Source organism: Panthera tigris, chromosome B3 (assembly GCF_018350195.1).
Source record: "Panthera tigris isolate Pti1 chromosome B3, P.tigris_Pti1_mat1.1, whole genome shotgun sequence".
NCBI classification, from domain to species: domain Eukaryota; kingdom Metazoa; phylum Chordata; class Mammalia; order Carnivora; family Felidae; genus Panthera; species Panthera tigris.
The window spans coordinates 71,942,669-71,970,090 of NC_056665.1; the positions used below are offsets into that span (position 1 = coordinate 71,942,669).

Genomic DNA, 27,422 nt, shown 5'->3' on the forward strand with positions numbered 1-27,422 from the left:
TATAGCATATAGTTTTCTCCATGGACACAAACTTTCTTTTTTAGGGTTAGAGCCACCCATCATTTCCATCCTGACCCGTGGCATACAGGCACGTGAGTGAACGCACTGGACTGGCTTTCCTTTTGAAAACGGTGACATAATTCTTTTGGGATAAAAGGCAGATGACTAAAGTCAAGGTTCACACATAGCAGGATGCCCTAAGAGGTAGGGTTCTAGGTGTGCCTGGATATTGTTTCCCTCGGTTCTCAAAGCAGCTGAACTGCAGAATGGAGACTAACCTCCTTCACCTCTTACCCCATGCAGTACTAATCATAGTACCTGGTTAAAAATGATCACAATCCTGAAAAGGCTGGGAGCCCTAAATAAGGACCCAGTTAAGTATAAGAGGAGAGGAGAAGCCCAGAGCCCACTCTCACGATCCACTGCCACTACCCGGAGTTTTCTAACACAGAAATAGACAAGGGCTGCAAATGCTTGCTGCTCACGCAAGTTCTGATCTAAAATAGAAGAGGCAGGACTGGACTAGACTCCAACATCTACAGTCACAAAACAGTAATAAGTTCTAGTTGTCACGAAGATCTCCTGTTTGATTTTCGACTGAGCCGATTTTCTCATCTTTAAAATGACACTATATACTTACTAATGTTTTGGAAATTTCTACTCAAACAGAAGTGTGTGATGTTGCTGTTTTTAGACATAAATTAATGAAAACTGTAATAAAAAATAATATGTTATTTGCAGTAGCCTCACAATATGTATTTAACCCAAACTCAATTTGCAGATAAGTGAGATTAGAAGTCACATTAGCTCCTGTTCTTATTAAAAATAACAAAACAAAACATGGGGAGCCTGGCTGGCTCAGTCAGTGGAGTGCTGGACTCTTGGTTTCAGCTTAAGTCATGATCCCAGGTCGTGAGACTGACCCCCACGTTAGCTCAGTGCAGAGCCTGCCTGGGATTCTCTCTCCCTCTGACCCTCTCCCCCGCTCATGCTCTCTCTCTAAAAAACAAAATAAGGTTAGTAGCTTTTTGGTTCTCCACTAATCTCTATGGCTGAAGAGAGCTGGAGCTACCACACACAATCACACAGTTCTGAAAAGCTTATGCGTGCAGGTATTTAAAACAAAAAAGTGGATGTGGCAACTAACAAATTTTCTAGCTTGTGAATTTTTTTCATAATGGATATTTCTTTGAAGATGGGTATGGACAATACAAGACTTGGGATCTGTATAGTTCAAGCTATTCCTGCATCTCAAGGCTAGTTTTCTTATTAAAAAAGGAAAAAGTGTAAAAAATACATATAGCACACACCTATATACTTCACTATCTTTCTGCTACAGCTAAGAGAATAAGCAACCAGAATTTACCCGACAACCATGATCTTTGTTTAAGCAGGTCAGAATGAAGTACTGTAACCTGGAAAGACTATGATGCAGAAAGGAATTCTACAGGTGGGTTCTGGACATAATTATTAAAATTCACAGTTATAAGAAAATAGAAAGTTTATTCAAATAAGATTTTCAAAATAATTAGCCAAAATTTTGCTAATGAGTACATTTTCATATGGACTTGACACATAACTTTATACAATACCAGTTCTTATTAACATTTAACATACCTCTTCAAATGACGTAAGTAGAAGGGCCAGGATAAACCTTAATGGTTTCTGGGTGCCTGGGTGGCTCAGTCCTTAAGCATCTGACCGGCTCAGGTCATGATCTCATGGTTCGTAAGTTCAAGTCCCACATCATGAGCTGGAGCCCTGCTTTGGGTGGACTTGTGCCCCACTTTTCTCTCTCTCCCTCTCTCTGCCCCTTGCTCACTTGCGCCCTCTCCCTCTGTCTCTCTCTCAAAAATATTTTTGAGGAACAAAAAACAAGGGCCTATAATTTAACTTTCCTTGATTTAAACACTGCTACTTAATATTATTAAGTTTGCCAATCTGTCTTTAGGCCTCCAGTTTTTCCCAGTCTCATGCTTTGCATTTATCAATCACGTAATGGAACACTGACTAAATGAATCTTAGCTTTTGTGAATGATCTAGAGAAGATGAATAACCTGATAAACTCTTAATTACTGGGACTAGGAACAACCTACACATCTAAGCTGTATAATTTCAGGGTATATGAGTGGAAGAGAGAGTTTCTGATTTATTTATATTTATTATATACTGCACCCTTGTACATCAATCTTTGGAAAATACTGCAACTTTCAGAAAGTTTTTTTTTTCTTTTTAAAAACACATTTTTATTTTTTTTCACAGCATGCTTTTTTAATGTTTATTTTTGACAGCGAGCGGGGGAGGGGCAGAGAGAGAGGGGGACAGAGACCCAAAGCAGGATCTGTGCTGACAGCAGACAGCCTGGTGTGGGGCTCCAACTCAAGAACTATGAGATTACCACCTGAGCCAAAGTCGAATGCTCAACTTTTTTTTTTATTGGAGAGGGGGAGGGAGAGAGAGAGCGAGCCCAAGAGCACCAGAGAGGGAGTGAGCTTGAGCGAGTGAGCTTGAGCGCATATGTGTGAGCAAGCAGGAAGGGAGACAGACAAAGGGAGTGAGAGACTCTTAAGCAGGCTCCAAGCTCAGGGAGGAGGAGCCTTTCACAACCCTGGGATCTTGACTTGAGCTGAAATCAAGAGTTCAATGCTCAACGGACTGAGTCACCCAGGTGCCCCTGAAAGTTTTTGTAACGTGCATTATTTAAAAATGTAACAGTGAAAGAAACTGTGAAAACATTTGATAGAAATTAACCAATACAAAATCTTAAAAATAAAACTATGTTCAGCATTTTTCTAGGATTAAGTCCTTATTTTCATAAAAATGCAACAAAGACTCCGTTTTACTTTCAATTATCTAACACATTTATCTTCAAAGAATTAAAAACACATGAACCTTTAATATGACTGGCAGGTAACTGACCAAGTTTAATAGCTTGGTTTTTAGTGGAGGGTCTCTTTGAACGGCAATTTACATGCTGAAAATCAGAACTGATCACTTTTGTCAGGACATTTTTCAGGTTTTAAAAAGTCTTTATTAGTTTTAGCTTCCCTGGATGACAGAGTTCAGAGGCCAGACTTAAGCTCGACAGCTCAGCCTGCACCACAGGACGCAATCAAATGTATGAATTGATAAATTACTTTCATAAAAATAAATTTCAATCGTGGACGTTTCTCAAGCGGCAAAATTACCCAACCTTTAAAACACTGGAGACTGCAACAGCGCTTTTTCTCAACACGTGCCCCGGATACTCTACCAAAGAGGAAAACTAGTGAGGTTTTAAGCATCACATCGTTTTTGCATTACTAATGCTTGCAGGTTTTCAGCATTAGGGTTTCTGTGTTACCCACAGCAGGGCCTAGAACATGAGACGGCTGCGCGTGAGCGGTTTTTTGTTTTTTTTTTGTTTTTTTTTTGAACTCCAGCAAAAGCCCCGCAAACGATAAACACGAAAAGCCGGATTCACATCTTGCTGGCCCCTCCATCCACCCTTTACGAAGAAGGTTGCCAATTCTGGCGGGACCTGGGGCGGAATACTCGGATTCTGGAAGGACAGAGCGAGTGCGTGGGTGTGTATGAACACTGCAGGAGGGGGGCAGCAAGACGTGATCACAGAGTGGGAGGGAAGGATGATGCCTCTTCCAGGGCGGGAAGGAATTGTGAGAGGAGGCTGTTATGCATGACGGGGGCCAGCACGCGGGGAAGATGGTGGTGGATGCAGGGCAGGGTGATTGCGGGGGATTCCCTGTTCCGGGGCGGCGCTGGGGGCGGCCTGCGGTGAATGGTCCTGCAGCAACTAAAGGGGCGCGACACTGAACCCGGGAATTCCCGACGGAAAGGGAAAAAAGGGCGCCGAGAAATGGGATTATTATGGGATGGCAGAGGGGGGCTCCCCAGGGAAAATTACGGGATCTATCTCACCCGCCAATTGCTGTACAGTCTCTTCACTCGTCGGTAATAAGCGTCTTTGTCCAGAGTCACAGCCATAGCCACAGACGCCGCTCCTGCTCGGGTTCCGAGAATCACGCGAGGTCCCGGATCCGCCACCCGCTCTCGGCCCCGGAATCCCGCACTCTCCCAGTGACCCGGAAGTATCGACCTCAAAGATGCCCTTTCCGCTTCCGGGTCCCGACAGCGCTTGGATTTTTTTTTTTTTTTTCTTTTAATCCTCTCTCCGGAGGTTAGCGGAAGGAGAGGAAGAAAGACAGTGGAAAATCAACAAAATGTGCAACACTAAAAGAGTCTAGATTTTCGCGGGGTTTTCTTGTCAACTTAGCAACAGCCGCACGCGAAGCGACGTCATCACGTGACGCTCCGCCCCGCCCTCACTCTCAGTCGGGCTGCGGTTTGCAGGAGCTCCAACTTCTGGCGGAGGCGGCAGCGGCGGGGCACCGCGAAGGAAGCGGGAGGCCTGCCGAGCCTGCCCCGCCCCACACGTGCCCCGCCCCACACGAGCTGCCGCGCGCCGCTGCAATGGCCCCACCCACCGACAAATGCCGGGGAAGCGGAAAGAGCGGGAGCTGGCGTGGGACGGGAGAGGGAAGGCTGGGTGCGTTCCCCTCCTAGAAAGGGTGGGGAAGCAAAACCCTTTGCAGCTCCTGGTCTAGAAGGATCCTTCGTGGTGGGACGCTGGGTCTGAGGCTCCGGGCACAGAGAACAAACCGAGGAGAAAAAAACGCACCCTACCAATAAATTATGGTGAAAGGACCTTGCCTTAGAAAAGGAAATGAAATGCCCAGGCTTCATCTGAGCCCTGGGATGGTGGGAGAAGAGTTGTAGGAAACAAATGGCTTGAGGGGCTTAACACAACCCAGTCTCCGCTCCCCCCCCCCAACCCGGCTCAAATCTTGACAACGTTCCTTCCGGTCAGCCTGTCCCCTTGCCACAGTCCATGAAGTGACACCATTCTTAAGGCTTCTCAAAAGCACCGTTATTTCAGTTAATTCCAGGTAAAATGTACATGGTTCCTTGGCAACATTCTTCCTCCTCATTTAAGAACTTGGGAGTTTGAATCTGAACATTTGCCTACTATTTACATTAAATAATTGCCTTGCCTTTAGCAAGCTGGACTACACTTAACATATGCCCTTTGGTGGAGTGGAGACGACTTGTCTGTCCTGTCCAAGGTAACTTTGTATGAGAGATAATGAACTTTGGAAATGGTATTGAAATTACCCATCATGAATTCAAAATTAACCTTTATATTGGGTTTGAGCAAATATAGAACAAAGGAAGAGTGGAAAAGGATTAACTTAAATTTATTAATGCCAAGGGGAAGGAAGGTAACAGTTCCTGACCCTCCAGCTGTATCCACAGTTCGGCCAGGAACAGGCTCTGCCAGAGGCTAGGGCCAGCGCTACATAGTCTGTGGTTAATGGAGGGGTTTAGGGAGGGGTGAGCACATCAGCTGCTCTAGTCTCCTTTCCTTCCCCAGAAATGAGGAAGTGGTCATGTATTTTTTTAGGAGTTCCCCCTGCCCACCCAATCCTCTCAATTTTGGAAGCAATCAGGTACAAGTTTTCTTTTTCCTTTTCACCTCCTGGAGTCCTGGGTTTCCCCACATCTCCCCTGCCCCTCCCACTTTTCCATAGTCCAAGGGCCAGAGTAATTGAAAATAACAGCAGCCACCCAAGCAATGGGGACCATGCTGGGGCTTCAGTCATCAGCATCTTCGCTCGAGTCTGAGTTGGCTGGCATCATAGGATCATCAATGAGTGAGAAGTCCCTTTCTGAGCTATCATAGCCCTGAGATAAATCATCATCATCATCTTCATCCTCATCGTCCTCGTCTTCCTCAGGCTGCAGTGGTGGCAACCTCAAGGCAGTACCAGAGGTGGTAGTGGCTGGTGAAGAAGGGAAGCCAGTGGCTCTCAGGCCTGGATGGTGATGGTGGTGATGGTGGGGGTGGGGGTGGTGGTGGTGGTGATGAAGCATGGTGCTGGAGTCTACATGAGGGGATGATGCTGCACCACCCATCACAAACGGCATAAAAGGCAAAGATGCAGAAGCGGCACTGCTGTGACCCAGAGATGACACAGACTGCAGGCCACTACTGCTGTGTTGGAAGGTATTATGCAGAGACAGGGACCCAGTGCCTCCACCCTGCATCAGGGCCATCATCTTAGAAAGGTCTGGTCGCATCCTACGGGCCCGCTTCTTGCTGCTGTCTGGTGCAATAGGCCCTGGCAAAACCCGGTTGAACACAGTTTCAGCATGGTGACCCTAGGAGAAAGGAAAAGAAGATGGTAAACAAGTAAGAAAGTCAAAAAGCAAAATAGAAGCCAACAGAGCCCTAGCTTGCAAATTCTTTTTCACTGACTCTATCTTTAGGAGCAGCAAAACAAGCACATTCAGATAAGGCTTGATGGTAATAAGGAGGAGGAAATGCTGGATGTAGCTGCTGGAAGCACTGCAAGGCCCAAGCTAAGATCAAGGAATTGATACTGATACTCATGTGAACCAGAGTTTTCTTTTTTCCGTGACTACATTGTATCTTTAGTCCATCCGCCCATTTCTTACCTTTAAGAAATTAAAGGGGCCTGAGTAAGCCAATGAGTGAATCAGTATTTGCACAGTATACTTTACTGATGGCAGGTTGTTCACATGAAATTTATCATGTGAAGTGCAGAACGACTATATTGGTATTCACAAAGTTATCACTCATTAGAATATCAGAGTGTGGTAAACTAAAGACAGGTCAGGTTAAGACTCCTGGATGTTTAGAACAACAAAAAGACTGTGGGTAGCTCCTCGTGAAATTTAAGTTTTGTTCACACTGATAAAAAGAACCTATCTGCTGAATTTGAAGTCACTTCTTCTAGATGTTCTGACTGTAAATTTTAATTAAGTATACCGAAGCTGGAACTAGTACCTCTGCTTTGCTAGACCTAAGTACAATACTGGGTAACCTAGAATTAAACTCAGACAGTTGGTGCCTATATCTCTGCACTCTATTTACCAATCTAACTCTAACACGTGACACGGGAATATACCTTTCTGATTTGGAGATAAACCTCTCAATACTCCGTATTTGTATAGACTTTTAAAATATAACTATAATAGCACCTAAACTCCCACAGTTACAAGTAATAATGCAGTGCTAGATATACGATCAATTCTGTCTACATCAAAAATTCTGTACTAGTCATATTATGATTTTCTGTGACTCCCTAGGATCTTTTGTTTCAACTGACTATAAAGAAATAACAAAATACTTGAGGTAAAAATAGGTAATACTGGAGAAAAGCCTTTTTTATGAAGCTGCTCTGTAACGTGAAATTCAAGACAGAGAAGGATCCAGCCTTCAGCCATCAGTCTCACATATCAACCACTGTGCTTATTATCACACTTTTGGTCCCATGGAGGATAAGAGGAAAAATTAAACTATTCTTCTATGGCCAACAATCCTTATATGAAACCACTTTTACCAATAAAAAAAAATAAGCTTCATAAATGCCCCTCACAAATTACTATAATGTGCAAAATAATGATCTCAATTTGTTAAATGCAAAAGATAATGTTTATTTGGAAACTGACTTTGCTAAAAGATACATTGTATTTTTATATACATATTACATATATATGTACAGATGTACATGAAAGGGGATGATTAGATAAAGGGAGTATATACAAGTACTTATCACTTTAAGTGCTTCCCAAACAAACCATGATTTAATATGTTTAAAAAATATAATTACTGCCCAAAGTAAGGCTAACATAGCAAAGAGAAACTTTTACAGTTATATTTTGGTAGAAAGGATTATCAGCACTTAATCTACCAAAAGGCCTATAACTGGGGTAAAAGCATAAGTACATTTGAAAATAATGGAATAACCAATGTTGTTTCAAACTATAAAACATGTTTTCCTTTCCTTTTTCCATTACTGGCGTTATTATCAGTGATTCTCAAACTCCTCCATGTTGGGAAACGCTATGACTATTTTCCTTAGTAGCCCCCAAGTCCCTTCTAAAATAAACAGGATCCTGGGGCGCCTGGGTGGCTCAGTCAGTTAAGCGGTCGACTTCGGCTCAGGTCATGATCTCACAATCTGGGAGTTCGAGCCCCGCGTCGGGCTCTGTGCTGACAGCTCAGAGCCTGGAGCCTGTTTCAGATTCTGTGTCTCCCTCGCTCTGACCCTCCCCCATTCATGCTCTGTCTCTCTCTATCTCAAAAATAAATAAACGTTAAAAAAAAATTTTTTTTTTTTTAAATAAATAAACAGGATCCTAAAACTTTTAAGAGATTATCTGCTCCAATACCCTCAACTTTTCAGGATGTGCAAACTGAAAGGTTAAAGATTTGCCAAAACTCCCTAGTCAATCCCTAGAAGAGCAGAAGGCCTTGAATGTTCCAACACATCTTACTAATTCTTGTGTTTTAATATGCTTGACGTGCTAGTTACTTTTTAGAACTTTATGCTATTGTAGAGATGACAATGCTAAAGGACTGTATTAAAACCAATAAAATTACTCTGGTTTTCTGATTGGTGGACTGAAGATAAATTTTTTTCATACACTGTTAAAAAGGTAAGTAACATAGCATCAAATAATTTCTCCAGTCACATCTAGTGTGGGAACAGAGTGGTAACGCCTCAGTCTCACTCACCTTTTTCCCATTCCTAGAGTTAGCTGTCTGGACAGGTTCCACTCCCAAACAGTTCAATTCCGCCTTATTATTTTTTTTACATCTCTGCCACTTCTGTTTTCTGCGATCCTCCATATACTGAAATAGAAAAGGATCAGTCATCCTAGAGGAATAAAAATCTTCCCTGGAGTAATTATTAAGGTACTAGTGTCTAGTTTGACAATACATGCTTACTGCATGGCAAGGAAAGGATTAGTCCTGGTGGGAAACTGCCATTAAGCTGATCTCTCCCCCCAAAATCAGGTGATCAGATAATAGTTCAACAGTAAATAACTGCCTAGTATTTAGTTTAGCAAGTGCTTTAACTTATTTTATTTTGATCCTTACAACTCTGTGAGTTGGGAAGACGAGGTATTATTATTCTGATTTGGCAGGTACAGAAATGATGACATAATACGGCATGCTTCCTCCCTCTCACACAGCTTAAACACCAAGGGAATGACTTTAAATCTTGCTGGATGGAACTGCCACTCACCGCTAGAAATCGGGGATCAACAGCGAACTCTGGATGACCCTGTAACCACATCTCCAGTTCAGCCCGGCGAGGGGCATCCTCACCCACCAGCAAAGTACCATCCACCTTATTGATGACAGGGATCCGGGTCTCCAGGTCCACATCAAGGTGATTAGGCTCTTCCATGCACTCCACCTCCAGCTGCAAACCCAGAATCCACCCCCATGAGCACATACTCTTCTTTGGGGCAGGGAGGGAGGGGGAGTAGAGCCAATGGTAGCCATAAAATAATTCTAGTATCTTCTAGTCCCTTAATCCCAACTGCCTTCATCAATTAGTAGGAATAAAAAAAATCTAATCATCACATTAAAGACTTTTTCTATCACTCACCTCGACTAGCTTCTTTCTGTTTCCCTTCTTCTTATGAAACAAAGGATGTCCATCTCCCATTACTCCATTAGCCATCAACTTGTGCTTCTGGAATGTTAACTTCAATCCTTCCTCCTAAGAAGACAACCCACCCACCCAAAATGTCATATGGCACATGTTTTTAAAGTAAATATTAAGCTTTGGGGATCTTGGGGTAAGGGTCATCCTCTGGCTCAAGGATGAGAAAGAAGGCCATCTGACTAAAAGGTAGAAATCAGAAATATGATAAAACCTATATACTTTTCCCTTAGACAGATTTTGTTTCTTGACCTAGTGCCCCTCAGAAAAGAAGTAAGAGAAGAATTTCAACAACACCCCCTACCTGGTGTCTCAATATTAGCATGGCAAATCATCACAGGAGCAAAATCCTGATAATTCCTAACACATACTTTAAGAAATTTTTCTTGTTGAGTACTTAATGAGCAACTAATAGGGTTTCAATAGGGAAGAGGATCAGGAAATTAAACTTCCCATTTGTAAAATAAGTAACACTGATTTAATTTCAGTAGGAATGACTTCTTATTTTTGACTTAATAAGGCCCATAAATACTTCAGTGTCATTTTAACAGCTTTCCTACAACTTGAATTCAATTTTTAAAAACTAGGTTTCTAGGATCTAGAAACAAGCCTCCCAAGAGAACCCTGTATCAATTAAATTTCTTTCAAAAATATTGTTTCTTTTAATCTAGTCCCCAGGAGATAGAAGTCAAGATCCCTTCCTTTACTGCAATGACTTCTCCTCAATGGAGCTGTGTGAGCTCTAATTTTTATACCCTCTTATTTTTAAAGTTAGCTAACCAAATGAGTTTAGTATCATGTTAGTGAAGTAGTTAGTAAAACTACAGCCTCATTCCCCACTTCCCAGTGCCTAAATGCTAAGCTTACATCTTTGATCTGAACCGTAAACTCCTTTTCATCCATGCCTCTGCGAAGTTTTGTGAACTGAGCTGCTGCTGTGGTGACTGCAGACACTTCCTCCTCTGCCATGGAAGCCGCGCTGCTGCTTCGTGGTGTGGGGACTGGAGAGTCACCATATTCTCCTGGAGTCAAGGAGGGACTATCTAGCAAGTGGTTGCCTGGCCCCAAAATTCCTCCTGTTACCATTTCCTGGCTCCGGCGGCTAGAAGGCCACTTCCCTGAGAGTACAGCCTGGCAGACGAGGTCAATACGGTTTATAAGGACACGATCCTGAATGGGGGGAAAAGAAATCAATACTGGTTTTAGGGCCGGAGAACCAGCTATGTGATTCTGTGACAAACAATACTGCCACCATTGTCAGAATGGGTAAAAATCACAAGGTAGGAGGAGGGAGGTAATAGTATCAGATCCCTAAGTCAACTGGCAAGAGTTTCATGAAAAAAACCGTGTAGCGCAAAATACAACTAAAGAAAACCAGAACCATCTGTTCCTTGTTTCCCGCTTCTGTTACATTATATTTCCACACTATGTGTTCAGGAATGAGGCTATTACCTTGGGCCACTCAGAGGCTCTTTGTCTTTCTTGTAGCAGCAGAAGCTCAGGGGTCATTTGTTCTCCATCTTCATTTGGGAATCCATCTTGGGACATAGTGAGGGACAGGAGACTCTCTTCATCATAGAGCTTTGAGCGGGACTGGTCAGCAGCTAGAGACCATACAGAATGTGAGCAGAGATGCAAGAATGAAGTTATATAGAAATGGAATTACATGGGCCTTAAATAAAAGCCCAGAGAGTAACAGATCTCTTTTGGTATCCTATCAAATCAAAATCCAAATCTCTCCCAGAGGATGCATGTAGAAAAGAAGGGGAAGAGTGAGGTGAGTGGGGTGGAGAGGTGGGAAATGGGGAAAAGGGCCAACAGCCTGTCACATGCACTCACTTAGCTTTTCTTCCTTCTCGTCCTCACTCTCATCAGTGCTGGAGCTGGAGCTGGATGAGGATGAGGAAGAAGAGGATGATGGTGACAGCTTGCTCAAGTCCAGCTCAGAGTCTGAATCATCCTCATCCTCCAGTTTGACTGGTGGAACATTCCGGGAAACCAGAGGGGTAGTATCAGAGGGGGCTACTCGCATCTCATAGTCTTGTGGGGTTGGTCGGCTCCTGGCCACCACCTCATGCTCTAGCTTTAAAGTCAGACTCTCCAGACTGGGGACCTGGGCGGCTGTCTCCTCAGGTGGTTTTTCAACAGGAGCATCTGGGCGCAGGGGCAGTGGTGAGGCAGTGCGCGAGGTATACTGCTGGTGGAGCAGTGGAGTAGAGCAGCGTGACAGGGGTGGAGCTGGTGCTCCTGCCTGATGGTTCTGCATATAATTCATACGGGCAGCCAGAAAAGAAAAGTCTGGGTCCTGCATGATGTTGCAGTCTGTTTGGCTCACCCCATGGCGGGCTGCCCCTCGCAGAAGCTCCCCATCATGCCGAACAGGCTCCCACCATTTGGGCAATTCAGGACCTGGAGGCTGACATAATGCCAGCCGATCTTCCAGAAGGGGATGGCATAAAACTTGTTCCCGTAAGCGCCGAAGCAACTCAATACGGTAAAGAGTCCGTGAGGCCCTCTCCTCCGTGATGGGCTCAATGAACAGATTAGGGTCCGGGGGCTCTGCAAGAGATAGGGGCAGACAGAGAAATGAAGCGACTTGGCTCTGTTGCCCTCCATCCCCACTCACCCAAGACTCTCCAGTCTTGCTTACCATCTCCAGCTGCTGGGGGAAGGCGACACACTTGGCGACACATGGCCACAAAGCCATGGAAGTACTTGGTAAGGCTTTCGTCTGTTTTTTTGTCCAGACGGGCAAAAGTACGGAAGCGATCCCAATGGAACTGCATGGTATCAGGGTCGTATTCCACACCAAAGGTAGACACCACCCGATAGAAATCAGTTTGTTCACGCCTTGTCCATCTAAAGGGAAGAGGAATCAGGCAACAGTGATCAGAAAAACACAGAGAAGGGGTGCCTGGGTGGCTCAGTAGGTTAAGCATCCAACTCTTGATTTCGGCTCAGGTCATGATCTCGCGCTTTGTGAGTTCGAGCCCCACAATGGGCTCTGCACTGACAGTGTGGGAGCCTGCTTGGGATTCTCTCTCTCTCTCTTCACCACCACCCCCCGCCGCCCATCACCACCGCTCTCATTCTCTCTCTCAAAATAAATAAAACTTAAAAAAACAAAACAAAACACAGGGAAACTGGTTATTTCTTAATGTGGCTTAGAATATTTGAATAAACAAAAATTGAAAGTAGGGACAAAAAAAAAAGGGGGGGCCCAGAAGACAGCAGAAGAGGGAGTTAAGAGGTACTCTATAACATATAAGAATTTAAGAATAGCAAACTAAGGGAAAAAATGATGTGGGCAAATAAATGAGAACGGTCACATAAAAGACCTCCTTAGGAGTTGTGGTTAGGCACACAACCAAAGTTTCTGGCATAGAGGAATAAAAGTTAAAGGCAAAAATAAGCGGTCCCTCTAGGGAATTCCAAATAAATCCTTCCTAAGATGCTTTTCAATAAGACCCATAGCCGGGGCGCCTGGGTGGCTCAGTCAGTTGAGCATCTGACTTCAGTTCAGGTCACAATCTCACAGTTTGTGAGTTTGAGCCCCGCGTCAGGCTCTGTGCTGACAGCTCGGAGCCTGGAGCCTGCTTTGGATTCTGTGTCTCCCTCTCTCTCTCTCTCTCTTCCCCTCCCCCATTCATGCTCAGTCTCTCCCTGTCTCAAAAATAAACATTAAAAAAAAAAAATTCAATAAGACCCATAGCCGAAGGCAAGCCTACAACTAAGCCCAAATTCCCAGCCACACTACCGTTGCTGTTTTTCCCGCCGCGCAATTTCTTTTAGCTTGAAGGCTGCCTCACAACGCCGTCGTCTCCGGTCCCCTCGTTCTGCAGCCTCTATCTTCATCTGTTCTCTCTTGTAGCTGCGCTGATAAGCTGTTACTAGGCGCCGAAGCCTAGCTGTCAGAGCAGAGCCTGGAGGCCAGAATAGATGGCCTGGCTGCTGGGTCACCTGGGCTGTGGGAAGCAAAGAAGAATGAACAGGCAGTACAGGAAGGACAGTAGAGATAATCAAGCCACCCAAAAGCAAAGCTCTTAGAAATCCCAGGATAGGACAGAATTCAGTTAATAATTCCCCAACCCACCACCCCACACAAAATTGTACTAGTTGACCTAGAAGTTTACCTTCATCTCCATCAATCACTGAGATCTCCTCATCCATCATCATCAAGGGATCACCCTAGAGAAGGAGATCCACCCCACAGGATGGAGGGGGGGGGGAGGGAAAGGGGGGGAAGTTGGCACTCTGAAATCACTTTCTTATGTGAGTCCTTCTATGGCACCAAAGGGATCAAGAAAAATTTCTAATGACCCCTCACAAAGAAATGGAAGCAACCAACTTAAAGGGATAAGAAAGTAAAACCTGAAAAATCAGTTGTTGTTAATGGCTTAAAAATTAGGGACTCAGGAATTTTGCAGTCACATAATATATACTTCAATATCCAGCTTGGTCCCACCTCCTACACAAAGCCATCCCTGGTCTCCCCCAGTTGGTATCACAATCCTTTCCATTACTACTTTATATTCTCAAATGGTAGTTACTTTCCATTTTGTATTATAAATTACTCAATACACTTCAGGATCCAGGGAATGGGAGAATACTTAACTATTTAGTAATAGAGAAAAGCTAGACTCAAAGGAGAATTCCTCACCTCATCATCTTGGTCCTTTGGGGGACCCTGGAGTGGTTTGTATTCAGGATCTTCACAATCCTTATCAAAGTCAACCCTAAAATTATTCAAAAGCATGAAAAAAAACAACACAAGAATGTATCTTCCTTCACTACAAGCAATTTAGGATGAAGACCTAGCCAAATGTATAATCTAGCATGAAGCAGTCTTTTCTTTCATGCTTAAAGGAATGGCAGCCAGGTGCTAAGATCTGAGAAAGTTAGGTACAACACCCAACAGGACAAAGAACTGGGAGAAACTGACAAAGTGTCATTCTAAATTGCTCACATCTGAAACAAAACACTTTAACCAGCATATTTCCTTTCTCTTGATAGCCTTTTTTATTCTTTACCCATTCTTCCCATCCTTCCTATTTACTTTAATTATTACATTTGAAAAGTCCATGTTTGCTTGTTTTACTTTGCTCTACTGAGTGGAAGGGTGACATAATACATGATTTGCAATGAATAACTGACCCAATTTCCTTTGAGTGTTCTGCACTAAACAAACTAAGGTTGTGATCATCAGAGAAATCTCTCAATTGCAGAAGAGTACATGGAATGGGTATTCATGAACTAAGCCAACTACTGAACATGCCCCTCAGGTCTCCATGTGAGAAGTTTTGTTAAACTCACTGGCACCCAAACCAGGGCAACACTGCCCCACCTGGTGACTCAGTATTAGCATGGCAATTCATCATCGAGGCACGTATCCAGAATCTATGCCTGTATGTGTCAGCTACCACTGAGAGATGATGAACCAGGGGTAAAATCTCCTGAGGCGCTAACCACATAAGTGGCGTAGGAGAGTTGCATGGCTATTATCTTTCAAGAGAATCAATTGTCCTGTCAGCTGTGGCTACACAGAAAAGTGTTGCAAGAAAACCGAACAGAATGTCAAATAAGCCGTTTAGGAGTAACGTTAATTTTCACCCTTAGTGGCATCTTATGGCAATGTGTGGTTTTAGCCTAGTTTATGGAGTCCTTTCTGCTAATCCCACTCTTTGTTAAGAATTTATCATTAATGAGTATAACCATCATTAAGAATACTAATGGGTTCAGTCAAGGCTACAGTTATGTTGTCTCTTAGCATAAGCAACTAATAGGCTTCATGGGGTAGATTCAGAACTTCAAGACAATTAAACACCAGTGCTTACCCTTCCACTATGTCAGAGAAATTATCCAATACTCGATGTTCTGCTGCAATGGCTTTGTCATCTGGTCGACCAGCCTTTTCCAGGAAGCATAAGGCTGGATCTGCCCTCATAGTATTGTATTTCTCATAGCCTAGAAGAAAAAGGGTCTTAAGCTGAAGAAAATAAGAGATTAATTTTGCCTAAAGGGTGCTGAAATAATTGAACTATCTGAGCTACTTTGCTCATAATAGAAAATACTAACTACATGGGGAAACTGAAAAAGTAAAATAATTTAGGGCTAGGTCACACATTTTTGAATGAAGGACAAGAAACACCTGTAAACAAACAGGCACTGAATGTCTGATGAACAGAGAATGAATGAATGAGTCCATGAATATATTTCAGGATGTTTGGACTCATCTAAACCTCTTTGTCTCACAAGTCAATCTACGATTAGAAAGTGTTCAGTTTTTCTGATCCCTTAAAACATCTCAAAAACATGTTGATTAAGTGCCATTACTTTTATGTTAAAGAAATAAACAGAAAAACATTTTCAATTTCTTTTAGGTTTACTTATTTTGAGAAAGAGAGCAAGAGCACAGGAGCGGGTAAGGGGCAGAGGGAAGGAGGGAGGGAGGGAGGGAAGGAGAGAGGGAGAGAGGAGAGAATCCCAAGCAGGCTTTGCACTGTCATCACAGAGCCCGACACAGGACTTGAACTCACTAACCATGAGATCATGATCTGAGCCGAAACCAAGGGCCTGATGCTTAACCTCTGGAGCCACCCAGGTGACCCCAGAATAGTTAAAAAAAAAAAAAAAGTGATATTCTAATTCACTAAGTCACTGGGCTGGAAGTTAGCACTCACTGCTTTTTTTTTTTTATTTTTTTTTTTTATTTTTTTTTAATTTTTTTTATTTTTTAATATATGAAATTTACTGTCAAATTGGTTTCCATACAACACCCAGTGCTCATCCCAAAAGGTGCCCTCCTCAATACCCATCACCCACCCTGCCCTCCCTCTCACCCTGCCCTCCCTCCCACCCCCCATCAACCCTCAGTTTGTTCTCAGTTTTTAACAGTCTCTAATGCTTTGGCTCTCTCCCACTCTAACCTCTTTTTTTTTTTTTTTTTTTTTTCCTTCCCCTCCCCCATGGGTTTCTGTTATGTTTCTCAGGATCCACATAAGAGTGAAACCATATGGTATCTGTCTTTCTCTGTATGGCTTATTTCACTTAGCATCACACTCTCCAGTTCCATCCATGTTGCTACAAAAGGCCATATTTCATTTTTTCTCATTGCCACGTAGTATTCCATTGTGTATATAAACCACAATTTCTTTATCCATTCATCAGTTGATGGACATTTAGGCTCTTTCCATAATTTGGCTATTGTTGAGAGTGCCGCTATAAACATTGGGGTACAGGTGCCCCTATGCATCAGTACTCCTGTATCCCTTGGGTAAATTCCTAGCAGTAGCACTCACTGCTTTTAATACCTAGGATTTGTTATTAGGCAAGACTGAAAAGGGAGTACTCTTCCTTTTTGTACTCCATTTTGTTTCACTGTAGCTCATACCTTCATCAGAGTGACTGTTGAACATTTAGACAAATAGGATGTTACATAAGTAGAACACTTTCATACAAATTAAACGTGTTTATTATTAGTAGGAGTGGGCATATATTACCTCCCCTGAACTGTGGAAGCTTAACTAAGATACCACAACATACAAATTGATAACACTGATTAGGGAACAGATGGGAGACTCCCTACCTTGGGATTTAACTATCCATCTGGTCTTTCTGAACATCTATTTATAGGAACGAAATGCTTTGCTCTGGATATTTAAGAACTAGTTTCTTATTCAAACGTAATTTTATTGAAAACCAATCAGATAACTCAGGTACTGGCCATAAGCATTTTACGCTACATGTTCCATCTGTGGACGTAAGTCTACAAAAGGAAATAAACAGACTAAAAAAAGGTACCTACCATGCTTAAAGACTCCAATGAGCAAGGACTTGTCAGCCTCACTGTCCCACCATGTTGTTGGAACCTCCAGCTGATCCACTACTGGGAACCATATGTCAATCTCACTAAAGGTAGAAGACAGCAGAGTCAACACAGCAATGCAGAGAATTAAATAACAATCCTTGGGAAGATTATTATAGGTATCTTCTTTTATCCATTAACTTAAATGCTCACGGATCTGCCTATTTCCTTCCACTGGTATCAAGCATAAGATTAAAGAAGTGACATACTTTCTTAATTATCAGTTATCCCAAAGACAGCACAGAATGAAATAAATAAACCAATCTTTTCTGGTATAAGGCAAGGCATAAAGAAAAATGTACCATAACTTTACCTGGCAATGGCACCCCCTAACACCTTCTCTGCCTGGTCTCCAATAACCTCCTGCCTTAGATAATAGAGCATCCGTACCCGCAATAGCACCCTACAAGTGAGGGAAGAAGAGCCAGGTCAGTAATAACACAGAAACTTTGGGGTGGAAAATGCTTTAGTCTTTGTTAATTTCCATCCTTACTTGTTACACTGATGTTTCAAATGCTTCTTATAACTCTCATCCTGGAACAGGGTATCAGGATTATATTTCCGGATCCAATCTGCCTTATGGATATCAAAAGTGCTTTGTGATTTTACTTTTTTCCCCTTGCGTCCACGTGGCACAGGGATAGACAGACCTGGGAAAGGGGAGACATTAAAGACTTGGATTGAGAAAAACCCTTGGACCTGAAAAGGATTAGGTGATCTATAGAAAGATAAACAGTAAAGAGTTGATAATTACCTGAATGATTCTGCAATTCTTTTGTCTTGCCATTTTCAGCAGGGCTAATCAAGTCCCAAATGAAGCCTTTGATATTTTCATCCCCACGATAATGTAGAAGACAGTAAACAAGGATGGCCCGGCAAATTGTCTCCACATCTCGTTCAGTCATACGTCGCTTGAAGCGTCCATGAGACAAGATATCTCGCCACCGTCCCCAACTAGAAAAACAGAAAATTGTGTTAATATTTTCCTGGGGACTTCCAAAAGATGGGAGAGGAAAAGATCTGGGGAAAACATCTTAACAGAATAAAGTTTTTCCCATTATCCCCTCTTTGGTCAGAGCTTCCAATCTGAAAGGCAAACCGAGTGTCTAGCAGGATTAAAATCCACTACCTCTAATGGCAAGACGGGTTCTTACCCATATACCAAGAGGTGCTTTTCCACCCGAAAACAGTCAGTGCGCCCATAGGTATGATGACGGTCGTGTCGGCGAGAGCGTGGCCGCTCATCATCTTCACTTTCCAAATCAGAGAATTCCACTAGGTCATCATCTTTCAGGGTGCTGAAGTGCCGGGTCTGTTTTCGTACTCTAGGTGTGTCAATCACCAAGTTATTCTATACAGAGAACAGAAGCAGAAGAGTAACTCTGTTCAAGATAGGATTGTGGGAAAGGAATTAAGACAATTATGGATATAACATCTGTAGATACTCAAAAAGAGATTTTTTTTTTAGGACATGCAAAATAATCTATAGGGACTCAGGAAGCAAAAGTAAGTGGTAGATATCTAAGTAGTTTTCTGGGGCCTCATATGCAGAAAGTTTTTACAATGGCTCTTATATACAATACACCATCATAAATGAAGGCCAGCATCAAAGAATCGGAGCAGCTACAAAGGCTCCTGAAACACTGCTTCCGTAAAGAAAAGGAAGCCTACCTTGCTGTTCAGTAGATCCATGTCCAGGTCAGCCTTTTTGGCCCACTTTTGCCAAAAGTTGGGGTCATCCAGAGAAATATCAGTTCTATTTTCAGAAGCAACAAAGCTTGCCTAGTGAGGAAGGAACAAAGTAAAGTTGACCATAACACTTTTTTGAGCAAGTGAAACCAGTAACTGTATTTAAAAAATATATTTAAATTCTAAAAATTCCTGTCTCTACCTCTGCTTCTCTAGCATTTGGCACAGACAGAACATACCTTGGCAAAGGTAGAACCCTTTCCTTCAGACTCAATGGTGATGGTTGTGGTTCGTCTTAACAAGATCTGGTCAATGTCTTCTTCACAAAACTTGGAGCCCTCATCATCTTCTTCCATTATGGCTGCATATGCTCCTTTTCTTAAGAGATCTTCAATCTCTTTCTTGGAGAACTGCTGGATCTGCAAAACCCAACAGTAAGATGAAAAAACTACTAAGAGCATTACCTAACCATATCATAATAATTTAGTTTATTACATTTTAAGAAATAAGAATTGAGAAATCAAACATGGTGGTCAGATTCCTGTGCAAAATAGCTTTGCCTCCCTCTATTGCTATGACCTGCTACAAATGTATCCACAGACTAAGAGGACTCACTCCAGTAATGTTGCCATCCCGACCACTCATGGACTGAAGCACAGCTTTATCCAATCCCAACTTAAGGCTAGCCTTATCAAACATCTCTCTCTCATAAGAATTACGAGTGATGAGACGGTACACCTTCACAGCTTTGCTCTGCCCAATTCGATGACATCGTGCCTGCGCCTGGTTAAAAAGAAATGGAAAGAAAGGGCAAAGATAACATAAAATTGGGGTGGGAAGAATTCAAAATACCAATTCACATCTATAATGCAGCCATGAGATCAACTCAAAACCAAAAGTCAATTTCAAGATGAAATGACTGCCCCACCAAACACAACAGGAGTCAGCAAGCTATAGTTTACCCAGCCACCTGTTTCCGTTAATAAAGTTTTACTGAAACGCAAACCCGCCCGCTCATTTCCATGTTGTCTATGGCTGCTTTTGTGCTTCAAGAGCAGAGCTAAGTAGTTACAACAGACACCGTATGGTCTGTAAAGCCCAAAACATTTACTGACGGTTTGCTGATGGAGACTGCCACCTTTAAACCAAATAAACAATGCCATACTCTTTGAAAGAAAGTCTTTCTATGAGATCTTGATCCTGTTGGAAAACCTCTTACATTAGGTGGTTCGTCCCTAAGACAATGATTTCCTCTACCTGCAGGTCATTTTGTGGATTCCAGTCTGAATCAAAGATGATGCAGGTATCAGCAGCTGTGAGATTAATACCAAGTCCACCAGCCCGGGTGCATAGCAAAAAGACAAAACGGTCTGAGTCAGGCTTGCTGAAGCGGTCAATAGCTGCCTGTCGAAGGTTACCTCTGACTCTCCCATCAATACGCTCATATAAGTACCTGTGCGACAATCACAGAAAAAAATTTAATTGGTAAGCAGAAAAAAGAGACCAAAAAAGCAGACTAGGATCAATATCAGTATCTCTGTATCTCTAGTTGACCCAAACTTTATCAGAGTTGAGAGTAGGAATCTTAAATACTTCTTTTATCCCAGTCCTAACCGACTTTATTAAACCCAGACCCTCCTACTCTTTGCAGCTTTACGAAGCTACACTAAACACAAGGCAAGGTATGATTCTTTTCTCACCTCCTCTGAATTAGATAATCCTCTAGGATATCTAGACAGCGTACCATCTGGGAGAAGATCAGAACCTTATGGCCACCAGCTTTAAGTTTTGGAAGCAACTTGTCAATAAGAACCAATTTGCCAGCTGAACGAACCATGGCCTGCAAGTGGAAGTCATGAGGTATAATATGGCAAGCTTCTCGAAATTCTGTCAGGATTTTTTCTTCTGCACCTGCCGAAAGAAAAATCAAACTTGATGGTGAGATCCAGAGAAACATGCTAAGGCTGTAGTTTACTTAACTGAGATAAGGAAGCCAAGAAAAGTTATCTGACTTGAGATAAACATTTTTCTCACAGAGAATTTCAGCACCCAAAACATCCTAAATAATCTTCGACTGTGTCATACAAAATACTGCAAATCAATCAGGACTTAAGATTGTAATTGGCTAAAACATACATAAATATGTGGACTAGAACTAGGACAGTACATGCTAACAACTATTACCATCCCACTGGCACCCAAATCAGAAACTACAAAATGGAGTACCAGTGGGGACATTTCTCCAAAGGACAGAATGACTTGAGTTCTTGTTCATGAAATTCTAAACAGCAAATTTCATATAATTTAAGATTATGCAGGATGAAGGGGGAAGAACTAGCGAAAGACATTTCACATAAGAGTTGCTTTAAAAGAACCCCTCTCTCTCCCCAACTTAGGCTGAGTCAGTCAACGTATCCACAGTTCCTGAGGAGTATCGTTAGAAAGGAAACACAGGCGACAGAGGAATGCAGTATTCTCCAGGAGCTCTCTCACCATTGATGAGATATGGGTGGTTGCAGCATTTGCGCAACTCCATCATTGTATTGAGCAGATTAGGCATGTTAGTGTGACCTGCCCCTTTGGAAAGGAAGGAGAAATTCTTCTCCAAAATAGCCCGGTAGTATTTCTTCTGGATGTTGGTCAGCTCTACTTCAATAATAGTTTCCTGTTTGGGTGCCAGGTTTTTTTCAACATCCTCCTTGAGTCTTCTCAGCATCATTGGCTTGAGAATGGCCTGTAGCTTTTGAACCTGTGCCCAATACAGAGAGAAAAGAAATAAAAACTATGAGGACAAACATGCTTACGTTACTTGGAAACATGAAAAAAACATGAGTTTTCCACTATGAGAAATGTAGATTTTGCACAATGCCACAAATGATGCAGGCACGAGGTTGTAAGTTCAAAAAGGCCCTCACGGCCTATGACAGTACATGCGTGCCTACTACACACTTTACCTTTTTTGTCCAGATACATTTCCTACCTGTTCCTCTGTCTTGAGATCCCCAAAGTCCTTGAGGAACTCTGATTCTGAAGGAAACTGTGAAGGTTCCAAGAAATGAAGCAAGCTAAACAGTTCCTCCACGGTATTTTGCAATGGTGTTCCTGTGAGTAACACTTTGTGTTCCTAGAAATGGAGAAAACAAAAAAATGATAAAACTCAAAAACACAAAGGACATCTGGGGTTTTCTATCAAGCATATAACTTAAGCGTTAATTTCTTTATCTGTATAATTATGGGAATGGACCAGATTACTATCTTAACTTTTCTTTCACTCTTGCTCCCTCTTTTGATAAACATAAAACATTAAAAAAAACAAAAACAAAACACCTTGATATTTAACAAGAATTAACTTAAACATGATTATGAGCAAACAAAGAAATATTCAAAATATTTATTTTTTCAATTACATATGCCTTTCCACGCTCAAATCCCCACAGATATCCTAATATGTCCCCCTCTAGGGAATGTACCTGTGCTGGATTAAATATGGCCATTAATTCTTTGTAGTTCCTCCTATCAAGGTTCACCCCTTGAATCTGGGCTTGCCTTGTGGCTTGCTCTGACAAAGAGAATGTAGCAGAAGTGATATTGTGTGAGTTTCAGAGCCTATAACTCAAAGGCCTTGCAACTTCTGCCTTTGCCCTCTCTGGACACTGCCCTGACTCTACCATGTAAAGAAGCAACATCTGGCCTACTGAAGGATAACAGGTCATAGAGAAGATGACCCAAGAGCCCACCAATTGCCAGCTGTAGCCACATTACTGACTACAGGCAAGATCACCAAAGTAATGGTCTAGCCAAACACAGCCCAAGTTGCTGGGCTAGAAAATCATAAAAAATATTAGTTGTTAGCCACTAACGTTTAGGGTATTTGTTATGCAGTACGAGGTAACTAATACAGTATCCCGCCTCTCCACCTGGTTAAAAACCACTAACATACAATTACCTTCCAATTCTAAAATATACAGGACTCTTACAAGACTTTCAGGTGTCCACTCCCATAGGTCATACCCACCACCCAATACCAGGATTGGGATTCTTTTTTCTTCTCTGGTAATTAAAGTTATATTAATTCCACAGAGAATTAGGGTTATTTTAATTTCAGGTGTTTTTGCCCATGAGTCAATGTGAAGAACTCACCAAGTCCATGTGCTTGAGGCTATCAAGCAGCTTGCAGTTACGGTTCTTTAGCCGATGGGCCTCATCAATGATGACACAACGCCATTCAATCTCACGAAGCTCAGGACAGTCTGACAAAATCATCTCGAAAGTGGTGATCAAGGCATCAAACTTGTATGCACCTGGGATGAGGCGCCCCTAAGCACGAAAGCAATAGTTAAGAAAAGGCCTACCATGAACCTAAACAGGGACCTCTTCTGAATTACACATTCTCTTTTCTATATTCAGGCAGGCTCAACAGGAAATACAAACTGCACCACCACCCACCTATGCTGCTGTTTATCTTCATGATAAATAATGCCAAATCACTGAATGTAAGATACAATGTCTCTTCAACACATTCAGTTTCTTGAGAAAATGACAGACCTCACTGAATGAAGCTGGACATTTTTGACTCTGCTGTATGCCTAGCTCATGTATCTCAAAACCTAGATCTTTTGATAGTTAACAATGAAATCCACAAAGGTCAGGCACCGTTGAAACATACAAGACAAAACTGAAAGTGAAATAGGTAATATCTGTTACTATCTAAAAATGGACAGGAGAATCAGTTTAACAAAATAGCAGCAAAATACAACTAAGAAAGGATGAATAGCTCAAATTTTTATTTTAAAATTTATATAGAAACAGGAATCGATCTTGATGAAAATTTTAGTAGACTTAAGAAAAAGAAAGGAAATGGCCTAAGTTCACCACCTCCATTCTTTCTTAATTAAAAGTTATCAATACTGGTAAAATTCTATTTAAAATCTAAGTATTCATAAATGAAGCCAGAACTCCCACTGGATCAAAATGTTCACTGGATAAAAAGAGCAAAAGTGAAAAAAATTCCTCATGTAATCTAGACAAAATGCCATAAATCACCTAAGAAAACCTCATTAAAAGTCTTTTATTCATAGAAAAGCCTCTAAAATACCAGCTACCTTGGCCTACTCTCTCCAAACCATTACATTCCCATGATATGCCACTCACCCGTGAATCTTTGCAGTACATTTCATATTGCTGAATCATCTGACGGCTAGCCAGACTGCCATGGTATACAATAGTGTTCATTTCTGTCCATGTATTGAATTCTCGCTCCCAGTTAGTAATTGTGGACAGTGGAGCAATGACCAGGAAGGGTCCGTGAATGCCCACATTATATACCTCCTGCAAAAAGGCAATGGACTGGATAGTTTTGCCCAATCCCATCTCATCAGCCAGGATGCAGTTTTGCCTGAAGATTCACCATGGAAAAAGAAAAGCATGTTAAAAGATACCATCTTTTTAAAAGTACATAACAAAAGAGTAAAAAGAAACTGTTTCAACAGAAAATTAATAAAAATCATCCCAGACCAAGCCTACATTTCATGGGCCCACTCTTTTCTATACCTGTTATACCAATTAAAGAGCAGCCAGTTGACCCCTTCCAACTGATATTCCCGTAACTGGTTTCTGTTTTTATACTCATGTGACAGCTCTAACTTCTTCCAGGCACTTGCCTGTGGACGATTCTACAAAAGAGAAAATTTCAATTAGTGGGGTGAAGATATTAACAAAACTAGGCAAATGTCCCAGGCAGTTCTAGTACCTAAAATCAATTCAAAAATGTGAATTAAAAGCATCTTAAATATATTCAAATTCATGAGTTCATAACGTAAGTTTAAAAAACTTAAAAAAAAAAAAAAAAAGGAAAACGAAAAGAGAAAAAAATCCATTGATCACTTCTGAAGGATGCTAGAGAACTACCTTGTTATTTTGAAAACTGGAAAATAAAGAAAATAAAGCATTTATCCTCCTTTCTTATACAATCTGTACCTCAGAGTGACCAAAAAGTAGGTGAGTCGTATTTTATAGAAAATTCTGGCTAATAAATGAAGATTGTACAATTAAAGTATCATCATTCTGAATCCTTAAAGAACAGTCCGAGGCAGGGGCGCTTGGGTGGCTCAGTCGGTTTAAGTGTCCGAATTCAGCTCAGGTCATGATCACGTGGCTTTTGAGTTTGAGCCCCACTTCAGGCTCTGTGCTGACAGCTCAGACTCTGGAGCCTGCTTCAGATTTTGTGTCTCCCTCTCTCTGCCCCTCCCCACTTACACTCCATCTCTCAAAAAAAATAAACATTAAAAAAACAAAACAAAAAAAAAAACAGACCAAGGCAATGATCATAAATGGCTAATAATATCACAAAAGACAACCTGATAGAACCATCTATTAAGTAGATCTGGTCATCTCCCTTCCCCACCTGATCAAGCTTCTAGAATAGTAGTTTGTAATGGAACGGTCTATAATGATAATATTTTATATCTGCCACTAGCCACCTGTGACTACTGAAAGTTTGCAATGTAGCTAGTGGTTACTATGTTAGCACAGCGCTAAAAAGTTCCAGTGGACAGCACTGGTCTGTATCTAACCATTTATGTAAAATATAAGGGCCAGAGAACACGTTAGAAGGTACCGAGGGAAATGCAACCGGCAAACTTCAGACCATGGAAACCCTAGAGAACAAACCACCTGATTTCTTCAAGAGAAACTGCAAAGATGGGAAAGGAGAGACAGGAGGAACTATAATTAAGAGAGATCTGAGACACATTAACTGACAGTAATATATAGACCTTTATTCTGAATCCAATTCAAACAATTTAACATTAGAAGACAATCAGGGAAATTCATATAACGATTGGTTATTTGATGATATTGAGAAATGGTTAAATTTTCTTAGGTGTAAAAATGGTATTATTTATCCTTTAGACATAAACACCAAAATATTTATGGATGAAATAAAGGAATCTGGGATTTTCTTTAAAATAAACTGGGAAACAGGAAAATGAGTAGATAGAGAAATACATGAAAAATCAGCTATCATTAATTGTTAAAAGTTGGGTGATGGGTACATTGTAACATTTCTTCACAATGTACATTGTAACATTTCTTTAACTTTTGTATGTTTGAAAGTGTCCATGATAAAAAGCTAAACAACAACATAAGCTTCTATAAATAAAAAATTACATCATTACCTATGTGGGCTTTACACTCTAAATGCAAATATACTTACCACTCTTTTGAGTTCTGGGTGCCTTGATTGGATCCGTTTAAATTCTCGAATCTTGCCCTCATCAACATCCTCTTTCAGCTCCCACGTACTATCCTCGTAGGGCAGAGAGCACCATTTCACCAGGTAGTAAATTACAGGCTAGGAGAGAAGAAGCTAAAGGCTTAATGAACTGATTCTGTGTTCTCTGCTGTAATCAAAGGATAAGAATTTGACTATCGAGTCAGATCACAAGGTGTTAATACTAAAAAGTACTAGAAAAAAAAAAAGATGCATGTACTATTCATGGCTTTGATGATTTTTGCAGCAATTTATCAGAATCTATTCTAAAAGGCAAAGTTCTACCAGTAGTTTCTAGAACACTAAGCACTGAAACATTATGCTCATCAACCAAGCAAATGCCAAATATATACATATATATACATATATATATATATATATATATATATTTTTTTTTTTTTTTTTTTTTTTCTCCCCTGTATTATGTTGACTTAGGTTGAAATTAAAAGATAGACCTCTGGCTCCATACTAGTGTCCTGGGACCAAATTTAATACAGTGGAAGAGTGGAAGCCAAGCTACTTTTCTAAGCGAGGAACATATTAAACCCGTAAGAGAAAAGCAGGGCTGAAATCACTGGGCTTCGGAGCTTCTGTAGCTCTGAGTGTAGACGCTACGTCAAAGAGTAGTCATATGGTGGTAAAGAGATTCCCTTGCGAGCTAGGAGAGAACTAGAAGAGCTATCACTGAGGACAGGTAAGAAGAGAGAAGAGGAAGGGCAAATGCTGAAGCTCCACCTACAGTACTGTGCTCTATGTAGGTGTTCTACTGCAAGGGATGGGCAGTGACCTATGGTAAAATGGCTCTTCTCACTACTCAAGATGATCTTTGCACTGACTGCATTTCCATTTCTGGCTTATATGAAACAAGAATTAGATTGGGCCTAGTGCTGGGACACCTGGGTGGCTCAGTCGGTTAAGCATCCAAGTTCAGCTCAGGTCATGATCCGGTACATGAGTTTGAGCCCTACATCGGGTTCTGCACTGTTGGCAGAGAGCTTGCTTGGGATTCCCTCCCTCCCTCCCTCCCTCCCTACAAAAACCAAAACAAACAAAAAGC

General features: G+C 41.7%; 2 protein-coding genes, 1 long non-coding RNA gene and 2 other non-coding genes across 11 annotated transcripts in view; 1 reads left to right on the forward strand and 4 right to left on the reverse strand.

Moving 5' to 3' along the window:
• Positions 1-4,149, reverse strand: part of SUPT16H (SPT16 homolog, facilitates chromatin remodeling subunit) — a 39,813-nt gene extending 35,664 nt beyond the window's left edge. Inside the window, exon 1 of the mRNA XM_007091341.3 lies at positions 3,919-4,149. Coding sequence (XP_007091403.1) covers positions 3,919-3,984 — 66 coding nt within the window. The 5' untranslated portion in view covers positions 3,985-4,149. The remainder of the gene's footprint in view (positions 1-3,918) is intronic.
• An 805-nt stretch (positions 4,150-4,954) lies between these two features.
• Positions 4,955-9,484, forward strand: LOC102972503. Its single transcript, XR_446213.2, has 2 exons — positions 4,955-5,123; positions 9,064-9,484. It is a non-coding gene; the product is annotated as an uncharacterized LOC102972503 (long non-coding RNA).
• Positions 5,239-27,422, reverse strand: part of CHD8 (chromodomain helicase DNA binding protein 8) — a 62,079-nt gene continuing 39,895 nt past the window's right edge. For 5 of the 7 annotated variants that reach the window (XM_007091336.3, XM_007091339.3, XM_042989356.1 and 2 more), the window contains 28 exons: positions 26,309-26,446; positions 24,646-24,767; positions 24,247-24,490; positions 23,236-23,412; positions 22,076-22,219; positions 21,589-21,844; positions 20,796-21,006; positions 20,353-20,548; positions 19,711-19,878; positions 19,335-19,514; positions 19,078-19,188; positions 18,561-18,757; positions 18,161-18,360; positions 17,900-18,080; positions 17,720-17,809; positions 17,347-17,450; positions 15,377-15,506; positions 14,203-14,278; positions 13,676-13,730; positions 13,300-13,507; positions 12,193-12,401; positions 11,382-12,101; positions 10,995-11,146; positions 10,410-10,712; positions 9,486-9,599; positions 9,117-9,296; positions 8,603-8,719; positions 5,239-6,219 (listed from right to left, as the gene is read on the reverse strand). In XM_007091336.3, coding sequence (XP_007091398.1) covers positions 5,653-6,219; positions 8,603-8,719; positions 9,117-9,296; positions 9,486-9,599; positions 10,410-10,712; positions 10,995-11,146; positions 11,382-12,101; positions 12,193-12,401; positions 13,300-13,507; positions 13,676-13,730; positions 14,203-14,278; positions 15,377-15,506; positions 17,347-17,450; positions 17,720-17,809; positions 17,900-18,080; positions 18,161-18,360; positions 18,561-18,757; positions 19,078-19,188; positions 19,335-19,514; positions 19,711-19,878; positions 20,353-20,548; positions 20,796-21,006; positions 21,589-21,844; positions 22,076-22,219; positions 23,236-23,412; positions 24,247-24,490; positions 24,646-24,767; positions 26,309-26,446 — 5,550 coding nt within the window. In that variant the 3' untranslated portion in view covers positions 5,239-5,652. The remainder of the gene's footprint in view (positions 6,220-8,602; positions 8,720-9,116; positions 9,297-9,485; positions 9,600-10,409; positions 10,713-10,994; positions 11,147-11,381; positions 12,102-12,192; positions 12,402-13,299; positions 13,508-13,675; positions 13,731-14,202; positions 14,279-15,376; positions 15,507-17,346; positions 17,451-17,719; positions 17,810-17,899; positions 18,081-18,160; positions 18,361-18,560; positions 18,758-19,077; positions 19,189-19,334; positions 19,515-19,710; positions 19,879-20,352; positions 20,549-20,795; positions 21,007-21,588; positions 21,845-22,075; positions 22,220-23,235; positions 23,413-24,246; positions 24,491-24,645; positions 24,768-26,308; positions 26,447-27,422) is intronic. The other 2 variants (XM_007091338.3, XM_015541682.2) reach the window with 2 other exon arrangements.
• Positions 9,800-9,885, reverse strand: LOC122239966. The gene has a single exon (XR_006219351.1). It is a non-coding gene; the product is annotated as a small nucleolar RNA U6-53/MBII-28 (small nucleolar RNA).
• On the reverse strand, positions 14,816-14,925 carry LOC122239965. The gene has a single exon (XR_006219350.1). It is a non-coding gene; the product is annotated as a small nucleolar RNA U6-53/MBII-28 (small nucleolar RNA).